At 35.1% G+C, this 25,406-nt stretch overlaps 2 protein-coding genes across 4 annotated transcripts in view; both read left to right on the top strand.

Moving 5' to 3' along the window:
• Window positions 1-25,406, top strand: part of PH4alphaEFB (prolyl 4-hydroxylase subunit alpha-1) — a 147,400-nt gene that overhangs the window by 80,484 nt on the left and 41,510 nt on the right. The gene's annotated exons all lie outside the window — the stretch shown is intronic.
• On the top strand, window positions 17,158-19,965 carry spdo (sanpodo). Its single transcript, XM_073961013.1, has 2 exons — window positions 17,158-19,422; window positions 19,490-19,965. Exons 1-2 carry the CDS (start codon window positions 17,755-17,757, stop codon window positions 19,823-19,825), a joined length of 2,004 nt encoding a protein of 667 aa, XP_073817114.1. The 5' UTR covers window positions 17,158-17,754; the 3' UTR covers window positions 19,826-19,965.

Raw genomic sequence — 25,406 nt, 5'->3', positions numbered from 1 at the left:
TGGATGGAGAGAGAGAGGGGGAAGAAATATTAAGAAATGTTGGAGTTGTTCTTTTCTTGGTTTTTCAACAAGTTGCTATTGTTGTCCTTTATGAAAATTAAGGTGGGTTTTTGAAAACAAAAACATGAAGATATGTGGGGAAGCAGAAAAAAATTTTATTTTCTAGCGTATTGCATATCGCTAAAATATACCTTGTTATTAAAATGATTACTAATGGATTAACGAAGTGAGACAAGTATATTTCTTTTTCTTTTTTATTGTATTTTTTCTCCTTTTTTCAAAATAGACTGACTTAATCCCATTCATAGCTCTGTTCCTTTACGTCCAAGAATCTTCAAGTTTTACCACTTTTTACTCGAAAAGCGTTCCTTTACTTCAGACACGATACAATTCATATGGGAGCAATTTATAACTTTTGCTACTTTTGCCAGTTTTACCATTTTCATAAGTAAAGGAACAGACCAGTTATTGTGTTCTCAATAAAAACGCCACAAATCCTGTAATTTTTTCTCTGTTAAAAATATTTAATTTTCATTTGACCCTCTCTAATATCAACAAGTTTGTATTGCTGTTTTTACTCTATGCAGAGCAGATAAAGCACGAACAACATATTAATTTGTGGAATGTGTTTTTCTTTGCTGAAATAAACATGTTCAGAGAGAAAGAGAAAACAACAAAATTGTATCCTTGAACACCTTTGAAAGGAAACTACAGAACAAGTTTCAAGAAGTTTGAAAAACACATGCATACACAGATAAAACAAGAGTATTAAAGTTTTTAATGTTTCTTTTTGGTTTTGAGAAATTGTATTTGGAACATGTGTTGCCCAATAAACACACATAAATTTGTCTTTGTGTTTGGTTATTCTTGATAAATTTCGACAATAAAAAAATAAAATAATTACAATGATTTATTTTGAATTTAATGAATAATTTAAAGAGGCATTTAAGGATTTTCCTATATTTTTGTGTGTTTCCTGCTTCCCACGATTTGCCTACTTACGTATGGATTCCCCCTCTAACCCCAACAATTAATTGCTTTGTCGTTATTATCTAATCTACATATACGTTTACTTAGACAAATCTCAAACTCCAAAAGACGCTTCATCACTAAAATGCTTTATTTGTTTTTCTTTTTCCGATAAATGTACTTTAACGTATCAATTGTGTCCCCTTGGGTTCCCATTTTAAAATATTTGTCTGGCACAGTGATTTATTTACTCAATTGTTGTATACGTTTATGGGAAAAATCATTGAAATATTCCCACACCCTCCGGCATTTCGAAAAATCTCTGGTGGCTATTTTGACAATTAAATTTGTACAGTGCCGTTCATCCTCCCCCTCTTCTTTATATCCAACATACCATATGTAGCCTTCCTCCCTATTTGGCTACTACAAATTTAAACGATTTAATTTGAAATCGAATATCATTGACATACAATTTCTTTGAGAATATGTTTTGTTGTTGGATTTTATTTAGTGGTTGTTGTGCGAGGGGGTGTATTTGTGTTTTAATGTTTGACTTTCTTGTAAAGTTTTACTAAATTATTGTGGGAAAATTGATTTTTGTGGAAATGTGACCATTTTTCAAAAACATTCATTTTCTTTCACATGATTCCGTGTTTTGGTGTGTGTTTATATTGTTTAAGCTCTGAAGGAACATGTGTTCACATAAAATCAATAAAATTAGTTGGTAATGTAACAAGTATTATTTATTATATTCAAATTCTTATTTAAGCTCTGTAGGAACATGTGTACACATAAAATCAATAAAAATAGTCGGTAGTGTCTTAAAAGTTTAAATTTAACAAGTAATAAGTAAACAAGCCTTAAGTTCGACCGGACCCAACTTTTTTACCTTCCACAATAAAAATGTCTGAACTAAAATGTAATACTTTAGTTTGTGACCATGGTTACCCCAAATTCATAAATTAGTTTGGCAAATGTATTAGAAAATGTCCTCAAACTGGCGGCACATTTATATGGGGGCTATACCAAAACATGGACCTATGATGACAGTTTTTAATGGCGAAGTTTTGTGACCACTGGGAACCTTAAATGTTGAATTACAGATGGTCAAAACATCTAGAATCAGGGGGTACCGTTATATGGGGGCTACATCAAAAAGTGGATATATGTTGACAATTTTTCGTGGAGAGTTGTTGTAGTTCGGTTACAGTTAGTTCGGCCAAACAATGTAGCTAAAATCTCCAAAATACCGAAAATCGGGAGGTTCCATTATATGGGGGCTACACCAAAACATAAACCTATGTTAACAATTTTTGGTGGAGATGTTTTATGACCACTGGGAACCTCAAATGTTAAATTACAGGTAGTTCGGTCAAAAGAAGTAGCCAAAATCTTCAGAATGCAGAAAATCGGGAGGTACCGTCATATGGGGTTATATTAAAACATTGGCCTATGGTGAAAATTTTTGGTGGAGATGTTTTGTTATAACTAAGAACCTCAAATGTTAAGTTACAGGTAGTTCGGTCAAACAATGTAGCTAAAATCTTCAAAATACCGAAAAACGGGAAGCACAGTTATATGGAGGCTCACGGTGCTCTTGAAACAATTTTTAATGGAAGGTGCTTACACCTCGGAAATTTTTGCGGATTCTGAAACTACAATGTTTATAGATGAGAACAATCAAAAAACAAAAAAAATCGCCGGAGCGCTTTTTAAATAAATCGCGATTTAAGTTGACATTTTTAGGGGTTGTTTAGGTTTTTGCGATTTTGCTTAGAAACCACATTTCCTATCAAAATGGGACTAAAACAAATGTTGTAGATATGAAAATTCTCTACAAGATTGACCTTTATGATATTCTCGTCGGTTTTACCGTTTTTGAGATATAGAAATTCAAATTGGGACAATTCAAATTCAATTCAATTCTGTATCGCCCCCTTATAAAACAATGTCATGACTGCAAATTCCCAACTTAAACTTATATATCTAAAAAAATGTTACAACTAAGGATAAGTTACTTAAGCCAGTCTTGTAGAGAATTTTCACAGCTTTAAGATTTTCTCAGGTCACATGTCGATACGACTTACCGTATTCAAGCAAATTCGCGAAACCCTAACAAAAAAAAAACTAAAAATGTAAACTGAGCTTCCTTATCTCAAAAATGGTACAAGCTGTTAACAAATGATAAAGTCAGTCCTCTAGAGAATTTTGACAGCTACAACATTTTCTTTAGCTCCATTTCGATTGGACTTGCGATTTTCAAGCAAAATCGTAAAAACTTAAAAAACACCTAAAAATGTGAATTTTGACCGCGATTTATTTAAAAATCCCTACAGCGATTTTTTCTTGTTTTTGGATTTTTCTCATCTATGAACACTGCTGATTCAGAATTCACAAAAACTTTCCCTGTGTAAGCGGTTTTCATCAAAAGTTAGTTAAGTCGCACCCTACATGACGTTGTTATATAAGGGGGCGATACAGTCAGTGCATTGTCCCAAGTTGATCTTCTATATCTCAAAAATGGTAAAAAGTACGAAAATACCATAAAGGTCGATCTTGTAGAGAATTTTCATAGCTACAATATTTGTTTCAGTCCCATTTTGATAGGAATTGCGGTTTCTAAGCAAAATCGCGAAAACCTAAACAACCCCTTAAAATGTCAACTTAAATCGCGATTTATTTAAAAAGCGCTCCGGCGATTTTTTTTGTTTTTTGATTGTTCTCATCTATGAACATTGTAGTTTCAGAATCCGCAAAAACTTCCGAGGTGTAAGCACCTTCCATTTAAAATTGTTTCAAGAGCACCGTGGGCTATACCAAAACCTGGATATGTTAAAAATTGTTGATGGCGATGTTTCGTGGTAGGTTGGTCAAAAAATGTATCTAAAATGGAACTTAATCGTGAACGTTGTCGTCCGACCATTTTGAAAAATTGCACTTACATATATAGTCAGAATCTGATTTAGTCCCGAAAAAATATTACGATGTGCGAAGTTTGAAAGAATCGATTACTCACTTCGAATGTCATAGTATGCACCATTTTAGCGAACACTTTTTAAATACATATGTATTGTGTGCTACAAATATGACCCACCTCCCTGCCAGCATTTGGAAGTGAGTTTCTCAGTCCCTCGCCTAGGAAGTCACTCCGGAGACACGCCAAGGAAGATCGTTGGTGAATTACACAAACGATTTCTATAGCCTTATTGTGATTACCTTTAATCGATGTCAACACTTCGGAGTGACTTCCAAGCGATTGTTTACGTTTATTTAATGATTCAACACATTTGAACAAATATAGAAAATTTTTCTATCTGATGATTATATGAGACTGTGGTGCAGTGGTAAGCATACTCGCTTTGCACTCTGAAGGTCCGGGTTCGCTTCCCAAGTCATGCAACAAAACATCACATTTTTAAAATGACAAAATTAATGTAGGCGAAAGTTGCTATGAATAATTTCTCTAAAAGAGGAGAGATATAAAAATAATAAAAAAAATAAATAAAAACAAAAAATTAAAAAAAAAATTAATAAAAATAAAAAATTTAAATAAATTAATAGAAAAAAAATATTTTTTTTTAATGAATTTCTCATTGGAATCGAGCTTAATGATCAATGGATAATGCAAGTGAAAAAGGAAGCCGACGACGATTCGAACCCTCACACCCACCACTATGATCTTCGCCTAAAAAAGGCAAAATTTTCAAATAAAAAAATAAAATCAGCTGAGCCAGGCTGGGGTTTGAACCAACGTCCTTGAAAAACACAATAAAAAAGTGTTGTCACGGCGTGTTAGGGTTCAGAACCAAACTCATTACTTTCAAAGGCAGCGCTAAGCGTTTGTCATGAAAGCACAACTAAATGGGAAAATCCCCATTGTTGTTGTAAAAAACAAAAACAAAATGCATTTGAAAGAAGAAAAGTTCGAGGACATCGAAGCCGCTCCACATCCGATATGTCTGAGGAGACTTTACCAAAGTCGAAACATGCATGTCACATAGTGGTGGGTGTGTGGGTTCGAATCGTCGTCGGCTTCCTTTTTCACTTGCATTATCCATTGATCATCAAGCTCGATTCCAATGAGAAATTCATTAAAAATTAATACTAAAAAATGATCTTCGCCTAAAAAAGGCAAAATTTTCAAATAAAAAAATATTTTTTTTATTTTCCAAGAACTATCGCGGAAATTATCTTCTAGAAGTGTCGTTGGCGTGACTTCCAAGACGACACGCCGGCGTGGTTCATTTCTTCACAACGGAGGTCACTTCAGGGTGACTTCCGCGACTGTTCTCATCACCCTGAGCGACACGCCTAAGTCACTTGCGCGATAGTTTTTGCTTGCAGGGCTTCGAACTAAAATGACACTTTTGAACTTTTGTGCGACATATACCCGAATGAGTTAGTTTGAAAGAAACCTTGCGATTTGCAGAGAATGGACCAATTTTTACAAAAATATTTTCACAATTGAAGAAAAGATCGCTCGATTTTCTTAACAAATACTTTCACAATTAAGCAAATAATTTGAAGATCGCTCGATTAAAAAAATAATTTTTTCTTACTACTCCAAATTAAGAAAAAATATATATATATTTGTATATATTTCCATGTCTATATTGAAAATTTTCAATAATTATCATGTATACAAAATGTCGTCGTCGAATAACGTAATATTGTGAAACTTCTCGAACTGCTACTTACATCATTTCGGGCATAATTTAGTTTTTAAAAATTTTTATGAAATCAGGAGGATTTTGTGGATACTTCGGAATTGGTTGGCACTAGGATCTTCTCAAATGTATAATTCCGCTTACATTCTAACTTCTACTCTAAAATTTATAACAATTTTTATAATAATATATTTCAAAATAAAGCAATGAAATAATTTTGAAATTACGAAAAAAATCGTTGGGAGTTATATCCGCGATTTTTTGGTAGTTATGTACGCTTTGCTTCACGGGCATAACAACGCCCAATATCATTTTGGGATTTATGTCCGCCCGAGTTAATATCCGGGCACCGCACAGTGGATGCGCCCAACGACAAAAATTAAAAAATGCATGACATCGCACAATGGTCCCAAATCCAAATTTTCTGGCCAAAACTATTTCAACGTCCATTTTGTATTGAAATTAATTATTATTTATAATAAATGTGTACAAACAGCAATTCTTACGTTTTATCGACCAAAATGACTAAAAACAGCCGAAATTTGTGGAACAGGGTGGTCCCGTTGTGTGGGGTCTAAACCAAAACATTGACCTATGTTAATAATTTTTAGTACGAAGGATTCATATCTTCCAAGAGGTCAAAATACCAAATTTCAGCCGAATCGGTCATAAAGTGTCGCTAAAATCCACAAAATATCTAAAATCGGACGGTACTTTTATGTGGTGGGCTATGACAAAAATTTACCTATTTTCAAAAAAATTATACATACTAGTTTTCTACACTCTGTAACCCTTAAATATGAATTTTAAGGAAAATCAGTTGATAGATGTGGGTATTACCGTTCTATTTCAATTGGATACTACGTACAGTCACAACAGGTATTTACAAAAAATTCTCCCATCTTAAAATAGAAAAATCCACTATATTTTAACTGTGGTAAATTTGAGCACTATTTGACTTCTGAATTTATTAGTGCAGACCCCCTGCTATCTTTCAAATTCGATTTGGAGGTGGACATATTTGGACATTTTTTTAAAAGTTTAAGTATATTTAAAAAATATTTGTAAAAAATAATTTTTAATATATATAAAAACATTGATTTTATTACGCTAATTTTACAAATTTCATCGTTCTTTTTGTAAATATTATGAAAGTACTCATTAACAGCTTCTCGATTCATAATAACTTTGATCTCACTTATGTATATTTATGCAGCGAGGCAATACAACAAAAATTATATATTTTAACGCACAAAGTCTGTTTTATTTTTACATAAAAAAGTGTCAACTTTGGTACTGCGCCAATCAACAAATACTAACGTTGTTTACAAAAACTAATTATTTTCAGATTACTTGAGGTGTTTTTATTTTTCTGTGCAAAACAAAAAAAAATTAAAATTTCGAAACTTCAAAAATAGGGTTTTAGCCAAAAATTTCCTGATTGAAACCTACGAGGGCAGTTCGGAAACTTCTTAGCCTAGCACAAAAAGCGCGGAATAAACAGAAAAAAGTTAAGCGTTTTGGAAATACCGTTATGAACACATGTTAAATTTTGTTTCGATCTGGCAACTCCTTCATATAGAAACAGGTGTTCAAAAAAGTCGCATCCGCAATTTTTTTACAATGGAAAAATTAGAAATGCGTGCTGTCATTAAATATTTACATAAAAAGGGTTTATCGGGACAAGAAATTCATAATGATATGGTGAATGTGTTAGGTGAAAGTGCTTCTTCATATGCAAAAGTAAAAAATTGGGTTGCTGAATTTAAACGTGGTCGTACAAGCATTGAAGATGAACCACGTAGTGGACGTCCAAAAACAGCAACAACAACAGAAATTGTAGCCAAAGTGCATGATATGGTATTAAATGATCGACGAATAAAAGTGCGTGTAATTGCTAATATCATGGGCATCTCAAATGATCGAGTCCGTTTAATTTCCAAAAGGGTAAAACAATAAATTCAGAGTACAATTGCAACCTTTTGGATCAATTAAATGTACAAATTCGAGAAAAACGTCCTGGCTTACAACACAAAAAAATAATTTTTTATCAAGACAACGCACCAGCGCACAATAGTGTTTTAACAATGGCTAAAATCAACGAATTAAAGTACGAGTTGCTTGACCACCCACCTTATTCTCCTGATTTAGCTCCCAGTGACTTTTACTTGTTCCCAAATCTAAAAAAATTCCTTGCTGGCAAGCGTTTTACCTCAAATGAAGATGCAATTACAGTTGTAAACCACTATTTTGAAGACCTTGAGGAAAACTATTTTAATCAAGGGATAGAATTGCTAGAAAAGCGTTGGACTAAGTGTATTGACGTTTCAGGAGATTATATTGAAAAATAAAAATATTTTTGAAAAACTAACTATTCTCTTTCATTGATAGGCTAAGAAGTTTCCGAACCGCCCTCGTATGTGCATCGTTTTAAAAATTTAAAAACACAAATCACATCAAAACTTTCCAAATTTTCCAAACTCTACCTTTTTTCATTTTTCGCGTTTCTAAAGGAGAAAAAGCCTCACAAACATGACTAATTTTGAAGAAAAAATTATATTTAAAAATGAGAAAAAATGGTTATATTGTAAGCGAATTTATGAAACAAAGGACTATTATTAACGCCTTAACTTAAGTTGAATCATTTAGTAAATTGCCTTAGCTTCATTTTTCTAGTTATGAAAATTCCTCTAAATTGCAATAGTTGCCATATATTTTGGTTATAATATCGGTCAAAATGAAAATATTTAATATAGATGTATGGATTTCCTTAAAGTTTAAGTTACTTTCCAAAAATTCGCAAGAATGGCCACTACCAAATTGTAGCCTAGCGCCTGTAGATTTCAAAACTGTATAGACTTTTTGCGGAAATTTGTGGTTTTGGCAGTTATGACCAAAAGTTTAACTCCGCTTTTTAGTTGCTGAATTTTATTTTTTGGAATATTTTAAAGTAATTTTATTATCCTTTCTTACATTTATTTTCAATATAATGTTTTTGTGCTATTAGCGATTTCTATGGTCATAGAGCTGTAATAAAAATTTGCGAAAAAAAAGATTTGGGGGTATTCGCTTTAACAAATAACTTATTTTATTTTTGGAATATCCTAATGTAGGACCACGCTAAAAGGCGGAGATTTTACCCGCACTGAGAAACAAAAGTAATTCTGCAGACAATTGTAGTTAAATCTTATAAAGTACCAAGAAAAGGATGGTAAGCCTATATTGAGGCTGTGGTCAAAACTGGGCCGACATTTCTTTATAAGATGGTGTTCTAAAGTCTGAGTTCATTATAAGAACATATTCGCTTAGAATATTTGGTTGACATCTACCTAAATAAATCGATATAGAAATCATATGGGGAGTATACCAAATAATGGACCAATACTGACAATTTTTCGCAGGGAGGTTTACTATGCATTAAAAACTCTTGGTACCGGATCACAGCAAATTCGGTTAAAAAATGTGTTGGTAACAATAAAATACTTTAATTCAGAATGATTCATTACATGGCAACCTCGCGAAATTTTTGACCTAGGACCCCAATATTTTATTAGAGTGTTTTTATTCCAATATGAGCCATTGATAAAAATTTCAGTTCGATATATTAATTAGAAGTATTTTTGTCATACCTTCCCATGTAAGTGCCACCACTGTGCACCGTTTTTACCTATGGAGATTCGGTTTGAAATCTCTTCAACAGAAATCTGTTTTAAATATTAAGATCGATTTGCCAGCTCTGTTTCGGTTTTGTTTTTAGATTTTCAAGTATTTTCTCGATAAATGCACGAGTATAGAAAATTTCCCAAAATATGCTTAGCTTTAATTATACTTTTTGTGCTTATGGCGAATTTTCGTACTTTTCAATTTTCTAATGAATTGATCAAAAATTCCTATTACGGATTTTTATGGCTCGTGTTACATACAAACATGTGACACAGTAAGGCCAAAATGGATTTACAATTACACCAAAATGTTCTACTTACTTACATAAATGAAACATTATTTTGCTTAATCTCATAATCCCTACAAAATATTCTTAAGTAATAATAAAATCATCAATAAGAAGGATAAAAATTAAACTCAAAGGAGCCATTATGAAATGCGACTTTCACAATACATATTTGTTTACCGAACTAGGTGTGGGGGTTTAAATTTCTATTCAACACCAAAAACACCATTTTCAACTACAACCTCCTCCTCTTCCTGTATTTACTACAAAAACAATACAGTAGTTTTGACTTAGCTGCCAAAACAAGTTTTGCATGCATTTTGTGGCAGCAAAGCGAATTTCGCACTTATCTTTAATATTTTTAGCTGCCAAAAAGTGGCAGTTATCCGATTCGCTCACTTGCCAAAGAATTGGCTCTTCATGTAATATTCAGCTTCAGATTTCTTGATATCCCAAAACTATTTGGAGAGGAATAGTGAAAAAATTGAAACATATAATCAAAAGGCTTAGTTTGCATCAGCTTCAAGAACCAAAATGGAATTAAATAACAGTTATTATCATAATATTTGCTTCCACATCTGCCATTAAATTTCTGTTTCAAAGAAAGTGAAGTTAACTTGTTTGTATTACAGGTGACACAATAAATATGCCTTGAACCTGCAGATGTGATATGAGACAAGTCTCCCTTGTCCCTTCTGGGATGTTTGTGCAATACTTATTAATTATTATAAGTTCGTAGAAAGAGTTCCCACGACTAAAAAAGCCTAAAGGCCTGCATACATAAGCTGCCTTGCCTGCTTACCTTGCTTACTTCTGATAAAAGAATAAAAAAGAAAAGGGCAACCCAGTTCGAAATTTCCTCGGCCTTCTTTATTCTTTTATTTTTATTATGTCAAAAATGAAGCAGGAAAGCAAGGCAATCAGGCGGAGCAGCTTATCTACGCAGGCCTTAACTATTATTTTTTTCATAATATCATAGGTTATCTACAATGATCAACATAAAACAGTTTTCTTCTGTACAAAAGACCCTGTGCATGAGTTAGCAACTGACGCATGACGTGATTGTAGTTTTGGCTGGTACATACAAATGTCTCTGTGAAAATGCGTTAATTTTCCCAAATCTTATTGGTAGTTAAATAAAATTCGCAGTTAGATGATTTGTAGTTAAAAGTGTAATTTGCATTGAAAATTTGACAAAAATGCAAATATTTTAGTTTTTTGGCAGGAAAATCAAATTCGCACTAAAACGATTGGCAGCAAAATCAAAACTACTGTATTAGCAAAGGGTGTTTTTTTCCAAAATCGATCGATATCAATGTACTGGCACTGAATAAAATGCAAAAAAGTAACGGTCGTTTCGCCCATGGTGTCCTTAAATTGACACAAATACAATGAACGAACAAAAAGGGGAAATATTTTTCATTATCATTCAAAAAGGAGCTGTGTCAGCAGCACCAGAATTTGTTGTTTGTTTAAGTATATCTACAATATTGGTTATGAACACACAATAGCAGCAACAACAACGAACAGAAATATAAAATTTTTTTAATAAAAGCCGGCTGCGTTTGCGTTTTTGTAGAGCCAACAAAAACGCATAATTCCAATTTCAACCCTCAGTTTTTGTTCATGCTAGGGAATTGAGTGGCATTACCGTGTGGTATTGTGAGGTACTACTACTGCGTAGTGTTGTGGCTGTTTGTCACAGCAGCTAACTTACTCGCTTTAGTGTTATTTTGTTCGATTACTGTGTGGCGCATATAACACGAGTCAATAAGTTTACATATGATAATATGCACAGTGGTTTGTAAGGGGGAATCTAAGAAAAATCGTTTACATATGTATATTTTATTTATCGTTGCATTGATTGAGCTTAAAACTACGAAAAATCTTGTTTATCAAATTTGCAGAGATGTACAAAAAATACTCCCAATTATTTTAGTTTTGAATTTGAATGCTATAGCTTTCACGTCATTCTGCATCTCATGAAAATTAATGCTAAATCATTCACGTCCCGCGAACATATTAATAAACACATTTATTGTCCTTTTTGGGCCCGCCTAAAGGTATTTAAAAAGTCAAGTTTGTTGTCCTCTGTGAGCCCTCCAATAAATAGTACAAATATTTAAAAAATCCACGTTCTTCTATCCTTTTGGTCCATTGATAAATATTAAAAAATCCACGTTTATCTTTTCTTTTGTCCATTGACAAATATCTACGTTTTGGTCCATTCAACTTTTCTTTAAAAAGATATATTTAAAAATCTTTTAAAAGATTTAAAAATCATTAAAAGTCCATGTTCCTTGTTTCCTTTTGGTTAAATGAAAAATCTTTAAAGAATCCACTCGTTTGTCCCATTATGGCCCATTCAAAAATTCTTTAAAAAATCACAGTTTTTGTGCACTTTTGGTTAATTGAAAATCTTCTAAAAGTCAACCTTTCGTATGTGTTTGGTCCATTAAATTTTTGTAACAAATCCATGCATTTGGTTCTTAAAAAAATTCACCATTAAAAAGTTCAAATGTTTTCCCCTTTTTATTATCTTAAAAATCTCGTAAAAATCCTCTTCGGGTCTTCCCGAAAAGCTTCCCTGCTGTTCTCTTTTGGTCTTCTTAAAAATAAAAAAATCTACTGTCCTCCAACATATCTTAAAAATTTACGCTTATTGGCCAATCTCGATCTTTCTAAATTAAAAAATCAACTAATTTTTTTGTTCTGGTTTGTTCCTTAAAACATATAAAAATTAAAATCCTGAAACATTGAATCTTGATTTTTAAAGGATTTTTATGATTAGTCAAAGGTTCAGTCTAACGAATTTTCAAGGAGATAATTGTTTTAGACCTCGAGCTTGTTTGGACAAATTTCGTTCCAGATAATTTGGAGTCGATTTAGTCACGTTCGTCTGTCTGTTTCTCTGCTTGGAGTGAACGGTAACTCTTGAACGAATCAACCGATTTGGTCCAAACTTGTTATCTCGTAATATTTTGTTCAAACTTAGCCCGTTCGATACCTCCCCCACAAAAGTTCAAAATTTTTGGCTATGATGGCGCGAGCGATAAGTATAGTCGGGAGTATAACTCGTAATATGGTATCCAATCTTAGATGAAGTTAGAATATGATCCATCTTTGTCCACTCATTTTGGATACCACTCCCACAAAAATTTTCGCTAAAATACATTTTTAACTCCGTTCTCAGTTTGTTTTGGGTCTTATGGCCCCTTTTACGATGGTAAATGTTTTATCAAGGCAAGCCCATACTTTCTGAGATAACAACACCAACACCTGTAAAATCTACGGGCACCAGGTGTAGTTGCTTGTGCCCGCGTTGTTTCGGGATCAGAGTATTCGAGTTGGTCCAAACTTTGCGCATTGTAATATTTCTAAGAGAAGTATCCCTTGTTCCATCGAGGATACTGGGGAAACATATGTATGTATGTAATAGTTCTGTCAATCTTTGGTCTAGTTTCAAGGTGGGCTGTATCGTTACACACTTCGGGGTACCTCTTACCCTGCAGGTCTCGGATCGTTTTGAAATGTTTTACATACATTACGACTGTACAATTTTTGCAGGGGCAACCTTATTTTTCCATTTTCCGTGCACAACAGCTCTAAAAATTCTCCTGGCACCAACTAAAATAACTGATGAGCACGATAACTTACGAATTAGGTACTTTGAGCTTCCTAAAATTTCTTGCAACACCTTTTGGTACCTCCTTTACAGATGTTCACACTGTACCGTTAAGTGCAGTTTAAGATCTGACTTAATGATCAAAAAACTCTAAAAATCCAACGGTGACCAATATAAGCTGTTGGACTCGATAACTATAGAAAGGAGGAACTAATATTGGTCCAACCTGTGAACATCCTAATATTTGTCTCAAACTTAGATCAAGTCCGAAGCTGGACTACAACGAACATCTCTCTCCTGTACCTCCTTCACAAAGTTCAATTAAGGGTAGTCCTATTGATACGGATTAAGGCCGGAGATGGTCTCTCAGAATGTGGGACATACATATATGACATATTTGTCCGACGTATAATACATGCGTTCAAAACGTCGTTTACTTATCTAAAATCAATAATAGAATTCTGACAAAAGTAAAATTATAGAAGATTTGGGAATTTCAGATAAAACACTGAAAGGAAAACACGGAAAGGAAGAAACTTTTCATTAGTCTAATCCTGGAAAGTACCCTGGAAGGTATACAAGATGATGTAAACTTATAAAGACATGAACTCTAAGAGAGCATCACGACCGACGGTTTCCAAGAACGCAGAACTGTTCTTTTGTACTCTGTAAAGGGCCGTCTTAAGTGACAAAGAATGAAATTGGGCTGAAGCTCAAACATGTGAAGAAAAATCAAAAAAATGTATATGTCTAGGACAGTTAGTCGAGTCGAACGATTCTTTTCTCCAAATCGCTAGAAGAAAAATTGCAGAATGATATTTCACGCACCTCAGTGAGGAAAAACATATCAAGTCCGATCAACCACGGGGTTTTTTTTAAAGCATGTGGCCCCGAAGATCTCAAACAATACATAACATTTATCTTTATATGCCGATATTTACGAAGATATCATCAACAAGGGCCAAGGCAAAAGAGAAAAAGGGAAATTTTAGTCTTCAGTGTTGATACCCCAGAATCCTACGGAATCTGCTAGTAAAATCCTCCTGAATGGTTTTGTTGCTACTTTATGATTGTTGCCAGACGCAATTTGAATTTTGGAAAGTTTGACAGTTTTTAGCCTGTACGTACCTAAGACATACGACCATGTGTTATGTTGTTTACAGGGACTAGACAAAATCACTTTGCCAAAAAAATGGAATTTACTTGTGAACATTTTCGTCCGGGTCGACCAAAATCGGCCGTTATGCCAGAAAGAATTAACCCGTGCGTGAAAGCATAATTGCCATGTTAATATGACGTGAGATAGAGGCATCCTTGGGCATTCCTTCCACCAACTAACATTTGATATTCTCCTTATAATAATTGTTCCACAAACATCCCGGAAGGGACAAGGGAGACTTCTCTCATATCAATGAGTGCACCCCGATTCATATTACCTCAATGATATGGGACCTACAGTTTATCGCCGAATCCGAACGGCGTGTCCTAAGACACCACTTGTAAAGACGTTTTACATGGCTGAAATACTCAGGAAATGTCGCCAACATTACTGAGGGGTATTTTGCCACCTGAGGGGTATTTTTCTCCTTAGATCCAGAAAAATTGGACAATCGCTCAAAAAAAGGTTCTTATCGATTGGTACAAAAAAATTGTATATAAAAACTATCGCGGTATTTCAAACGAAGAATCGTGGGTCTATGCGTAGGAACCCGAAACAAAACAGGAATCGACCGTTTAGGTCTTCAAAAACGAGCCAAATCCAATGAAATTTGTTCATGTAAGAAGTACATCGAAGCAAGTTGTCGCCTGTTTTCGTCAAAACTGACCGTGTGGCGACTATACGGCTTGGGAACTGGAGCACGGTTAATTCTAAGTGGTATACTTCACTACTTTGTTTGCCTGAAATCTCCTGAGCAATTCGAAAAACGAACAAGAGTAGATGAGCCATTCTGCATCATGACAATGCGAGCTCTCACACATCGATTTCAAAGTTTTAGGCGTATGCACCGACAAAAGTATGGATAGGATTAAAGCTCAAAAATTTGCGGCGATATCGATAGATAGGTCTTTTTTATCACACTAGCCTACGAAAAACATAAACAGGGCCACTAGGAAAACCTTAGATAAAAATGTCCAAAGGATCCTCGAACCACACAAAAATGTTGAACCACAAGGATTGGACAGATATGGCCCAAATTTGAACATAAACTAAGTTTCGACAATATTTAGAGATCCAAAGTTTGGACCAAATCGGTTGCTACGTCTATGAGAAATCGCGCGTACCATTTTAGTGAATATTTTCGAACTTTTGTGGGGGAGGTACCGGAAGGAGCCCTCCAGCCACGACATACGGTGCCATAGGGGTTTTTTAAAACTTTCGGGCTGTTTTCTCCAGAAGTATGGATTTGCCGTAATTGAGGCAGCAAAAGCAAGTTGCTCAATAAATATCAAAGTGCTTCGAGAGCAGGTGAATTTATCCGAAATTTTGTGTGGGAGGTACCCGAAGGAGTGGACAAATATAGTCCATATTCTAACCTGATCTATATCTGGTAGATATTTTAGGATGTGCAAAATATGGACCAAATCGGTCGCTCGCATCAAGTGTTATCGTGCGCACAATTTTTCCGAACATTTTTGAACTACTTAAAAAACTTTTTTTAAAATTAATTTTTATATTGTCCAAAAATCTTTAATTTTTTAAAATTATATTTTAATGTCTTAAAAATATTTAAAATCGGGCTTTTTACTATTTTGATTATTCAATTTTATTGCCCTTAAAATCTGCATAAAATACAAGTTTATTGTCCTAAAATATTTTTTACTTTTATTTAAAAAAAATCTGTCCAAGCCTTTTTTAAACCCAAGTTTGTTGCTGAAAGTGTCTAAAATTCCACTTTCAATCTTCAAATATAGTTAAAAACGCCCCGTTTATTGTTTTAAGAATCTTTAATAAATCTACCTTAATTTTGTTGAAATTAAAAAAAATAACCACGTTTGTTTTGCTAAACATTTTTATTAAAAATTTAAGTTTCTTTAAAAAATTATTTTAAATAATTATTTTTATGAACACGATTAAAAATATTTAAAATCGGTTTTTTACCATTTTGTTAATTCAATTTTATTGTCCTTAAAAACTTCATAAAATAAAAGTTTATTGTCCTAATTTTTTTTTTACTTTTATTTTATTGTCTTAAAATTCTTGAAAAAAATCTGTCTTGAAAAAATTCCAAGCCGTTTTTTTTTATAAAACCCACTTTTATTGTTGTCTAAAAATTCTACGTTGAATGTTCAAAAATATTTAAAAAATTCTCGTTTATTGTTTTAAGAATCTTTAAAGAATCTACCTTAATTTTGTTGAAATTAAAAAAATACAAAATATAAGTTTCTTTAAAAATTCCCCTTTTTGTCCCCCTAAAATAATTATTTTTACGAATACGATTCCTAATCATTACTTTGTAGTTACTATCAACACCACTGTGCCATATTTCCTCCACAGCTCAACTAAGTTGAGTTGCTTGAGCCGCTTGCTGCAACTGTTTGGTTTACTTCCTTTCCTTTAATACGTTCGTTCATATTTGCAGCAGGAGCAGATGTTTCCTTGAGCGGAACGCGCCAACCTTATTGTACACGTGTACGCACACATCGTTGTTGCGTGTATGTGTAAGCCATAGCGCATGTGTATGGGTTACTTGGATATTACAATTCTGTTTAGGGGAGCGATCTCTGAGCTCTACACTCGGAATTATGTGTCATGATGTTGTTGATATACATCAATGAACAATTTTTAACGTATTTTTTGTTCATTACCTTTTTGGTGGTATGTAGCTGCCCTCGTTGTTGTTGTTTTTATTTCTTGTCATTACCCCCGTGTCAGTGAGTTATTATTTTTGTGCTTCACTGCTTAGGCTGCAAAGCAACTGAGCCACCGGGCTGCAGTTGATTAAGTCAGTCTTCAAGAATCGTTCGGAGTGGAAAGTTGTCCTTTCTTTCATTAAAGAGAGAGAACTCACTAGCGTTAAGTGAGGCTGATTTGAAACCAAAAGGATAATTGTTTTAAAATAAAAAATGTTAAAGAAATTTGTTGAATTTCTTTGTTTGAAATTTTAAAAATTAATTTAAAATGTTGTTAAATTAAATTAACAATTAAATTTGGTGACAAAGTGAATGTGAGAATTTATAAAAACAATAAAAAAATAATACGAATAACCACAACCTCGGATTAAAATAAATAAGAATAACATTTTAAATCTGTGAAATCAAAGTGGATCTCAAAAACAAAGTGACCTAAAACTGCTCGAAAAATATTATTAAAAACGTTCCTTAATGATTACAAATCTTCCCAACTTCTCAAAGTGTTACGTATAACGTATGGATGAACATTTCGATAAAAAGTAACGAAACCATTATACGATCCATACAAGTTGCTGCCGATCCATACAATTACACATTTTGAAGATTTCTTTGCGAACTGCTGCGAATTGAAAACATCGTACTTCTCCATGCCTCAATCTCCTTTATCCACCTAAAAAGTCATCCCAACCACTATGTCCACCAAACACAACTATACCAATCCGGCATTTTGCCAAAATAGTGAATTTTATCCAGTACCCTCAGCAGCAGCTGCCACTGCCAACAAGGAAAATGTAGAATCCATCTACAATCGTAGCTTACAAATAAACTTCAATGCTAATGCGACACGCTATGATGCACGCGATAGTGCGGGACCCTTGCGTATTCAGCGAAGCATGTCAACAAGATCGGTGGCGGTTAAGAAAACGAAAACAGATCCAACAACAACACCAACAATACACCAGCAATTGCATCGTCAACAACAGCAACATTATGAAAGACAACAACATCATCATCAACACCAACAACAACCTCCACCACCACCACCACAACAACAACAAAAAACATTACGTCCGGCAAACTTAAATCGTACAGCTGAGCCCTTTGAAATGCGCTCAGGTTCAGGGCGTTATGCTTTAGTGCCCGTAGAAGAATTATCCACAGACATGAATAATCGTTATGCCATAGTTCCAGGGCCAGCTGCATTGCAGAGCATTAACAACCTCACAAATACCAGCAACAACAATGTCAATGGCGGCCATCAAGCATCACCTTTGGTAGCCACACGACGCTATGCCAAATCTCAGGATGATTTGGATCGTTATAGTTCACAACTGCAGTTGGAACAAGACGAGCCACATTCCTTTCACGAAGACCCAACTGGTGGAGGTGCAGGTCCCTATGCCAGTTTACCGCCGGTCTTGGAGTCAGGCCAGTTACATCCCAAAAGACGCATATCTCTACAAAACCGCCAAAGTTCTCAACAAAATCTGCAGGCTCCCAAAATTAAACATGCATTTTCAAGTGATTTTGGTAGCAAGACCTTCTTGATAGTTGATAAAAATTCCAATCAACGCTATCAAATGGTACCCACAGCCGAGGATGAAGAGCTTGTGGATGATAATCAGGAAATCATACAAATGCACAATGGCAAGGCCCATCGTTATGCTGTGATACCGGCCGAAGATGATGACGATGACTACGAGAACAATAATGAAGAAGAGACCTGCCTAAGTAATCCCGATTTAAATCAAAGTCAAAATTTCCTACCCATAGGCTATGAGACAACACGCACACCCATGAGGACTTCGACACCACAAAAGGGTATGTCAATGGGCAATTTGGCTTCCTACCCCAGTACACCGTTAAAAAATCCCCAGGCCACAAAAATGTTACATGAATTACTTTCAACCCCCCGGAAAACTCCAAGTCAAAATAGTCGTTCCACCACCCCAAGGAATATGTATACCTCCCAAAGAGAACTAAGAATACAATATGCTCAACAGGGACAGCAAGTGAATTTTTCTTCTGGAGGAGGGCAAACTCAAGTTGCTCCTCCATTATTGCCTCGGAAAAATTCTCATCTCTCACCACAGCGCTTGCATTATGAGACTGTAAAGCCAGTTGTAACACCTCCCCATCAAAATGACAGGACCATGGCGGTAATACAACCGCGGGTGGCTGGCACAACATATCCACAAATTGAGGAGGAGGATTGTAGTAGCATACAAGGCAAGGCGGCCAACAATCAATCATATCCCCAGAAAATTGTTAGTGCCACAATTACCTTGGCAATTGTGTCGTTAATGTTGGTCCTGGGAAGTTCCATGAATTCGGCGCTCATTGTCTATATGATAGCCCATGTAAGTTAAAGGATTTTCATTAAAAACCACTTGGAAGATTCTAATGTCCCCCTTTTTCTCTTTGCAGTTGGGCCGTTCTTTTTATCTACAATTCAGTTTGGTGGCTGCCATAAGTGGTGTTGGCCTGGGTTTCCTTGGCTTCCGTTCAAGGCATTGTGAATGGTTGCCCAATCGTAGCTATACCTCGGGTTATATACTGGTAACAGTATTTTGTTTGTTAAAATGTTGTTGCCTTTTGGTTATCCTAGTATTGGATCCATTTCCCGGTCTACCTTTACATGATGTTACCACGGGCATTATTTTGGGCTTATCTACCTTTACTATGTTCTTCATAGGCTTGGGAGTGATTGGCACATTGTGGTGTTATCGTCCACCACCAGATAACAGAGTTAATGTTGTTTAAAGACATTTTCATTATTATTATTTTTAATTTAGTTTTTTATGTAAATTAATTTAATAATATTTTTTGTTAATTTTTTGTTTTCCCCATTCACATATTTATTCCAAACAAACACAACAAAAAACGGCTAAAATACCAAAAAATCCAAATTTTAGATAATCGCAACTATAGTTAATGTTCGCCACTCCAACGATGATTCCATTTACTAGAGGCTGTAAATAATGTAGTATACCAAAATACATAGACTTTTTTGCATTTTTTATAATAGTTATGTTATATTTAAATTTATTTTTAGTTTTATTTGTTGTACATTTTTTCGACGAAACTGAGATATCAAGGGTTGTAGTTTTAAAAAAAATAGTATTATGAAAGTATATATGTTTTAATATAAGTTGTTAGTTATAAGCTACAGTATTAAAAATAAGTTGTTATTTTAAGATAATATTTTATTTTTAAGGAATTTTATTTATAAGCGAAATAAATACTTTTTATAGATGAATTTATGTATTTTATTATTTAAATTCATACTTAAATATCGACGCCTCCAAACAATAGTATGCTAAGTCGACTTAGCATGTTTTCAAGTTCTTAACATTTTTATATTTAACGTCCTTTAACTTAAATTCTGTCAAATTTTGGTAATAATCGGACAATCCGAACAGAAGTTATAAACAAATATTTACTTAGCATAGTACTGAAGGTCAAAGAAATTTCCAAACTTTGAGAGCTTCTCCTGTAAAACTCACTGTTCAGAATTAGCAAACTATGATTTGGAGGTGTCGAACGTCCTTTAACTTAAATTCTGTCAAATTTTGGTAATGATCGGTCAATCCGAACAGAAGTTATAAACAAATATTGACTTAGCATAGTACTGATGTTCAAAAAAATTTCCACACTTTGAGAGCTTCTCCTGCAAAACTCACTTTTTAGACTTAGCATACTATTATTTGGAGGTGTCGATATATACACAGGAAAATTTTAGATGACATATTATTAGTTGAATAAATCAATTATTTGTCTTAAGTAATATGATCAGATTAACCCACTGCGCATTAATGTGAAGAAGCTACCTTTTACATTGCCGATAAGCCGAAAAATAGGTGGTTATTTCTTTAAAAATATATTAAGCAACAAGTAAGATAGGACTAGTTTTCACAGAATTTTTATACCCTCAGCATTTATGTTAACGAAGGTATATACACTTTCATACGGACAAAATGTGAGGCACGAAATAATATTTTTAGACCCCAAGTATGTTTGGACGAAATCCGTTTCAGACAATTTGGAGTTGATTTAACCATGTCCGTCCGGCTGTCTGGCTGGTTGGGGCGCACGATAACTCTCGAACGGATTTTGTCCAAAATTAGTTTAAGTTCGAAGATGAGTTATATCGGTCCACTCCTTCCGGTACCTCCCCCACAAAAGTTCAATAACTCTTGAAGGGAATAACCGATTTGGTCCATACTTTGCACACCTAGAAATTTCTGCCAGATGAGGTGCCAATGTCGACTCAGTCGGTCCACTCCTTCGGGTACCTCCCACACAAAACTTCGGAAAAGTTCAGTTTAGCACCTGCTCTCGAATCGCTTTGATTTTTGTTCTAGCAACTTGTATTCCCAGCCCTCCATACGACGGTACAAGTTTCATCAGGGGCAAGTCCATACTTCCTGAGAAAATAGCCTGAAAGATGCAAAAAACCCCTATGGCACCATGTGAGGTGCATGGAGCGCAAGATTACTCTCGAACGGATCTGCCGATTCGGTCCAAAATTTGGCCTTAGTAATATTTTTTCCAAACATAGTTTAAGTTTGAAGATGAGCCATATCGGTCTACTCCTTCAGGTACCTCTCCAAAAAAGTTCAGAAATGTTCGTACGGTAACTCTTGAAGGGAGTGGCCGAATTGGTCTATACTTTACACATCCTAATATATCTACCAGATATAGATCAGGTTCAAATATAGACTATATTTGTTCGCTCCATCCGGTACCTCCCACACAAAATTTGGGATAAGTTCACTTTAAGGCCTGATATCGAATCACTTTGATTTTTGTTGAAGCAACTTGCATTCGCTGCCTCAATTACGATGGTAAACGATTGTTTAGGGCAAGTCCATACTTCTTGAGCAAACAGCCCGAAGAGTGTAAAATCCCCCTATGGAACCATATGTTGTGGCTGGAGATCCACTTCCATAAAGGTCAATGTCGATCCATTCCTATTAATCCCTTTAATCCCTTATCAACATTTTTGTTGGTTCAAACACGCAAAATTTGTAAAACCACCTAAATACATACGTATTATGGGAAAAAATTGTTTCAATATACACAGGCTGAGGGTATATCTCTGTCGGCAAAGCCGACTGATACTTTTTTACTTGTTTTAGTGGTCAAAATAACTACTTCTTTCTCGCGAAGTGCTGTAATGAGTTTTTATATGCTGGGATAGTACAATGTGTTTAGCTATCAATCAGTTGTTCCCACGTTAAGTCCCAGTGGTCAAAATAACAAAAAATGTATCACGACATACCATTCTTAAAATAATAAATTATTTGTTGTTGTTGGTTCCTGCTGAATCCGGCTCCGGGTCAATCTCTAGTTCAAGGAATGTGCTTTATCGATGGTATTCAACCACAGATCTACTGGAATTAGTTTAATAGGCTTGGCAGGGAAATTGAAAATGGCAGCTTGGTAATTCAGATTGGCTGCACTATTCCAAGCGTAGTTGAACCAAAACTGCACTGGTTTGTCGTGGCTGCTGACGGTCCTTAGCTGCGACAGATGGGGGATGTTCTTCGAGAACCGCATTCACATGATTGGTGTTTATGGCATCTGCTATTTAAACCTGCTTGATAGGCTAGGGGTTGATCTTGGGGTTGTCTCTTGTAACGTAGGACCTCTCGTTATAGATAATCATATGGTAATTAAGATGGCCCTCATAATAATACTCGAGTAAGTACTGCAACGAAGGCATGCCATTGTGTTGCTGTACTGGAAGAATCTTTGTCTGCTCATGTAGATGGTCTACTGAAGTCATTAGAAGGCGCCCTGTTGCAGTTCTCAGGGTGGCGTTCTACAGATTTAAATATTTTTCCATCGCGTTGTAATTATGTTCTCGAACCAAACTGGCGCCGCATAGTTTACCACAGACCGACAGATCGCGTTATATGTGGTCAACTAGGCTTATTATCTTGACTTGAGGACCTTATTCCTATATCTCAGCTTGTCTTAGATAGTAGTGGCATGCGGGGTTGACATTAACATGCGGTTGAATTTCACCCATAGAATTTTGTGGTCGGACTGGTGCTATCATTGACCATGACATTCAACTCTCTTTTGTGTCCGTAGATTTAGTAGTGGATATTTACATATTCCTCGCGTGGAAAAAGGTGGTAAAATCAGTCAAATTTCTAGTTCAGCCTTTCACAAATGGCATCAGGGAAGGTACTGTACGCCAAGATCGTACAATATTCCACATACGTTACGATCTCAATGCCTCAGGGATTAATAGGGTTGGAACGACGGAGCTCATCACGTTCATTTGCTAATCCCGTCGCCTCTTCTGGGAAGTTTGGCCTCACTTCGGGTATTCGGCCAGCTGGTATATGACGAGCGGCTACAACGGTGATGATGTCTCGAAACGTCGATTCTGCTACCCGAACATCAGAAGGGAAACACGGGAGACGGTCTGATCCCAGAGAAACGACTGGTCGCCAGTAGTGCGATTCTCTAACCCATTTTTTGAGTTACCAACAAAAATCCGTAACATTATCTGTAGAACTTTACGATTACGTTTTATTAGTCGTATAACTTTACGATTACGTTTTATTAGCCGATTACTTACCGATGAATATCGTTAATCACCGATATTATAAGCATTTTACTTTTACCGATTTTTGTCGGTAGAGAATCGCACTACAGGTGACGTAATTTTTCAGACCAGGTGATCCTTCCTCAGTACGTTGTTACCATCACAACGCTGTAAGCTGAAGTTGATGTTGAGCTTGGTTTCCTGTACCGCCGTGACCATGACATTCTTCCGACTCATGAAAACTTACCTCGGATTCCATTACAATTAAACTGCAAAAAGATTGCATTTTTATGGATTGGTACAACCACGGCTGGTGTTAAGTGCTGCGTGTGCGGCTGATATTGGGCTATTGGACGAGTCCAAAATGCACCCACATCTCACCGAAGTTTGAGTGTGGTAAATGAGGTTGTGATAAACTGAGCACAAATAATATGGTCCTGGGGGTTCTTCAGTCCCGGAACAAACCAAAAGAATCCGGAGCAGACATTCCCGGATAAACTGCTCCAAACACAAAAAACGATACAAATACAAACATTTGTAGACTGAGTTGGATTAGTACTTGAGTTGTAAGTAATTACGGTTACTTATTTGTAATTTGGTAATGGGGGTTGATTCTCCCTACAATAACTTTATGAGAAGCTCACGGGGAGAAGTATCTCACTTTCACCTTCTCGCGGTATCATTAAGAACCAGTGAGAAGCAAAAAAAAGGCAACAAGGGTTCAAAAATTATCCATTAAAACCACATAAAATTTTTATTTAACAATATTTTTTTAAATAATTAATTTATAATATTTGTCCAAAACAAGATTTTATTTTTAATCAAATTAACGATTATAACAATTAATAGAAAATAGAAAAAACGTTCGAAAATATGGGAACATCGGTACTTACCTGCTCCATAATAATGATATACTTAAATATTTTTGCTAAAATTCGTTTGGTTTTTTTGGTGAGATTACTCACAAAAATATCTTCATATTCTCCCTTTTTATCATTTATGATAGCTACTTTTTCCACGCTCCCTTACATTGTTTACGATAACGAAAAGGGAGAAGGCGGAAGCATCCACTTCAAAAAGTTCTGTATAATGGGGGAGAAGGTGAGATATCGGAAAGTCACGGTCAAATGACGTTTTGGAAAGCCGAAAAGTGAGTATGATTCTCATTTGTATGAGAATAGTAGACACTTAAAGAGTTCGGGTTTTCGCTAAAAAATACATCATTTCAAAAAGCTGAAAAGCCAATTGATGATTCCCTTCGCCGGGATGAAATTTGATTTTGGTAGCGATTAGTAAAATTTTGCAACACTGTCAGTTAGTATTGAAAAACAGTACTCTATGTAATAGAGACTAATGATGAAGTTAAGCCATTGGGGAAATACTCCAGACTTAAAACAATGAAACGAAAAATAATTTATTGTAAAGGAAAACAAGTAAGATAGTATCGGTCAGCAGTGCTGACGGAGATATACCCTCGGCCACTGACCAAACCAAACACAATAATATATTGATTTTGTATCACGAGTTTGCCTTAAAATATGTTATTACCGTAATGTGGGGCTATACCAAATCATTGACATACATATACCAAACATTTTCAGTAACCAAACTTCTTCATAAAGGAGTCGAAATATTAAATTACGTTAAACTAAGTTTGAAAGAAACTTTTGAAAAAGTTTTAGAGTTATCTTGCTCAATAGTCATTTTGGTATGTTCCGGGAGTGGTTTGGAGCTTACTCCCGAAAAATATTGTACCGTTGTAAATGGGGGCGCTAGAAC

Source organism: Musca autumnalis, unplaced genomic scaffold (genome assembly GCF_047663935.1).
Source record: "Musca autumnalis isolate F117 unplaced genomic scaffold, ASM4766393v1 scaffold_1, whole genome shotgun sequence".
NCBI classification, from domain to species: Eukaryota; Metazoa; Arthropoda; class Insecta; order Diptera; family Muscidae; genus Musca; species Musca autumnalis.
The sequence above is the reverse complement of the archived record's forward strand: the minus strand, read 5'-3'. Positions and strand labels throughout refer to the sequence as shown.

Coding starts and splice junctions, on each gene's coding strand:
- spdo (XM_073961013.1), top strand. CDS start 17,755: ATGTCCACCAAACACAACTATACCAATCCGGCATTTTGCCAAAATAGT. Junction 19,423..19,489: donor TTGTCTATATGATAGCCCAT/GTAAGTTAAAGG, acceptor TTCTCTTTGCAG/TTGGGCCGTTCTTTTTATCT.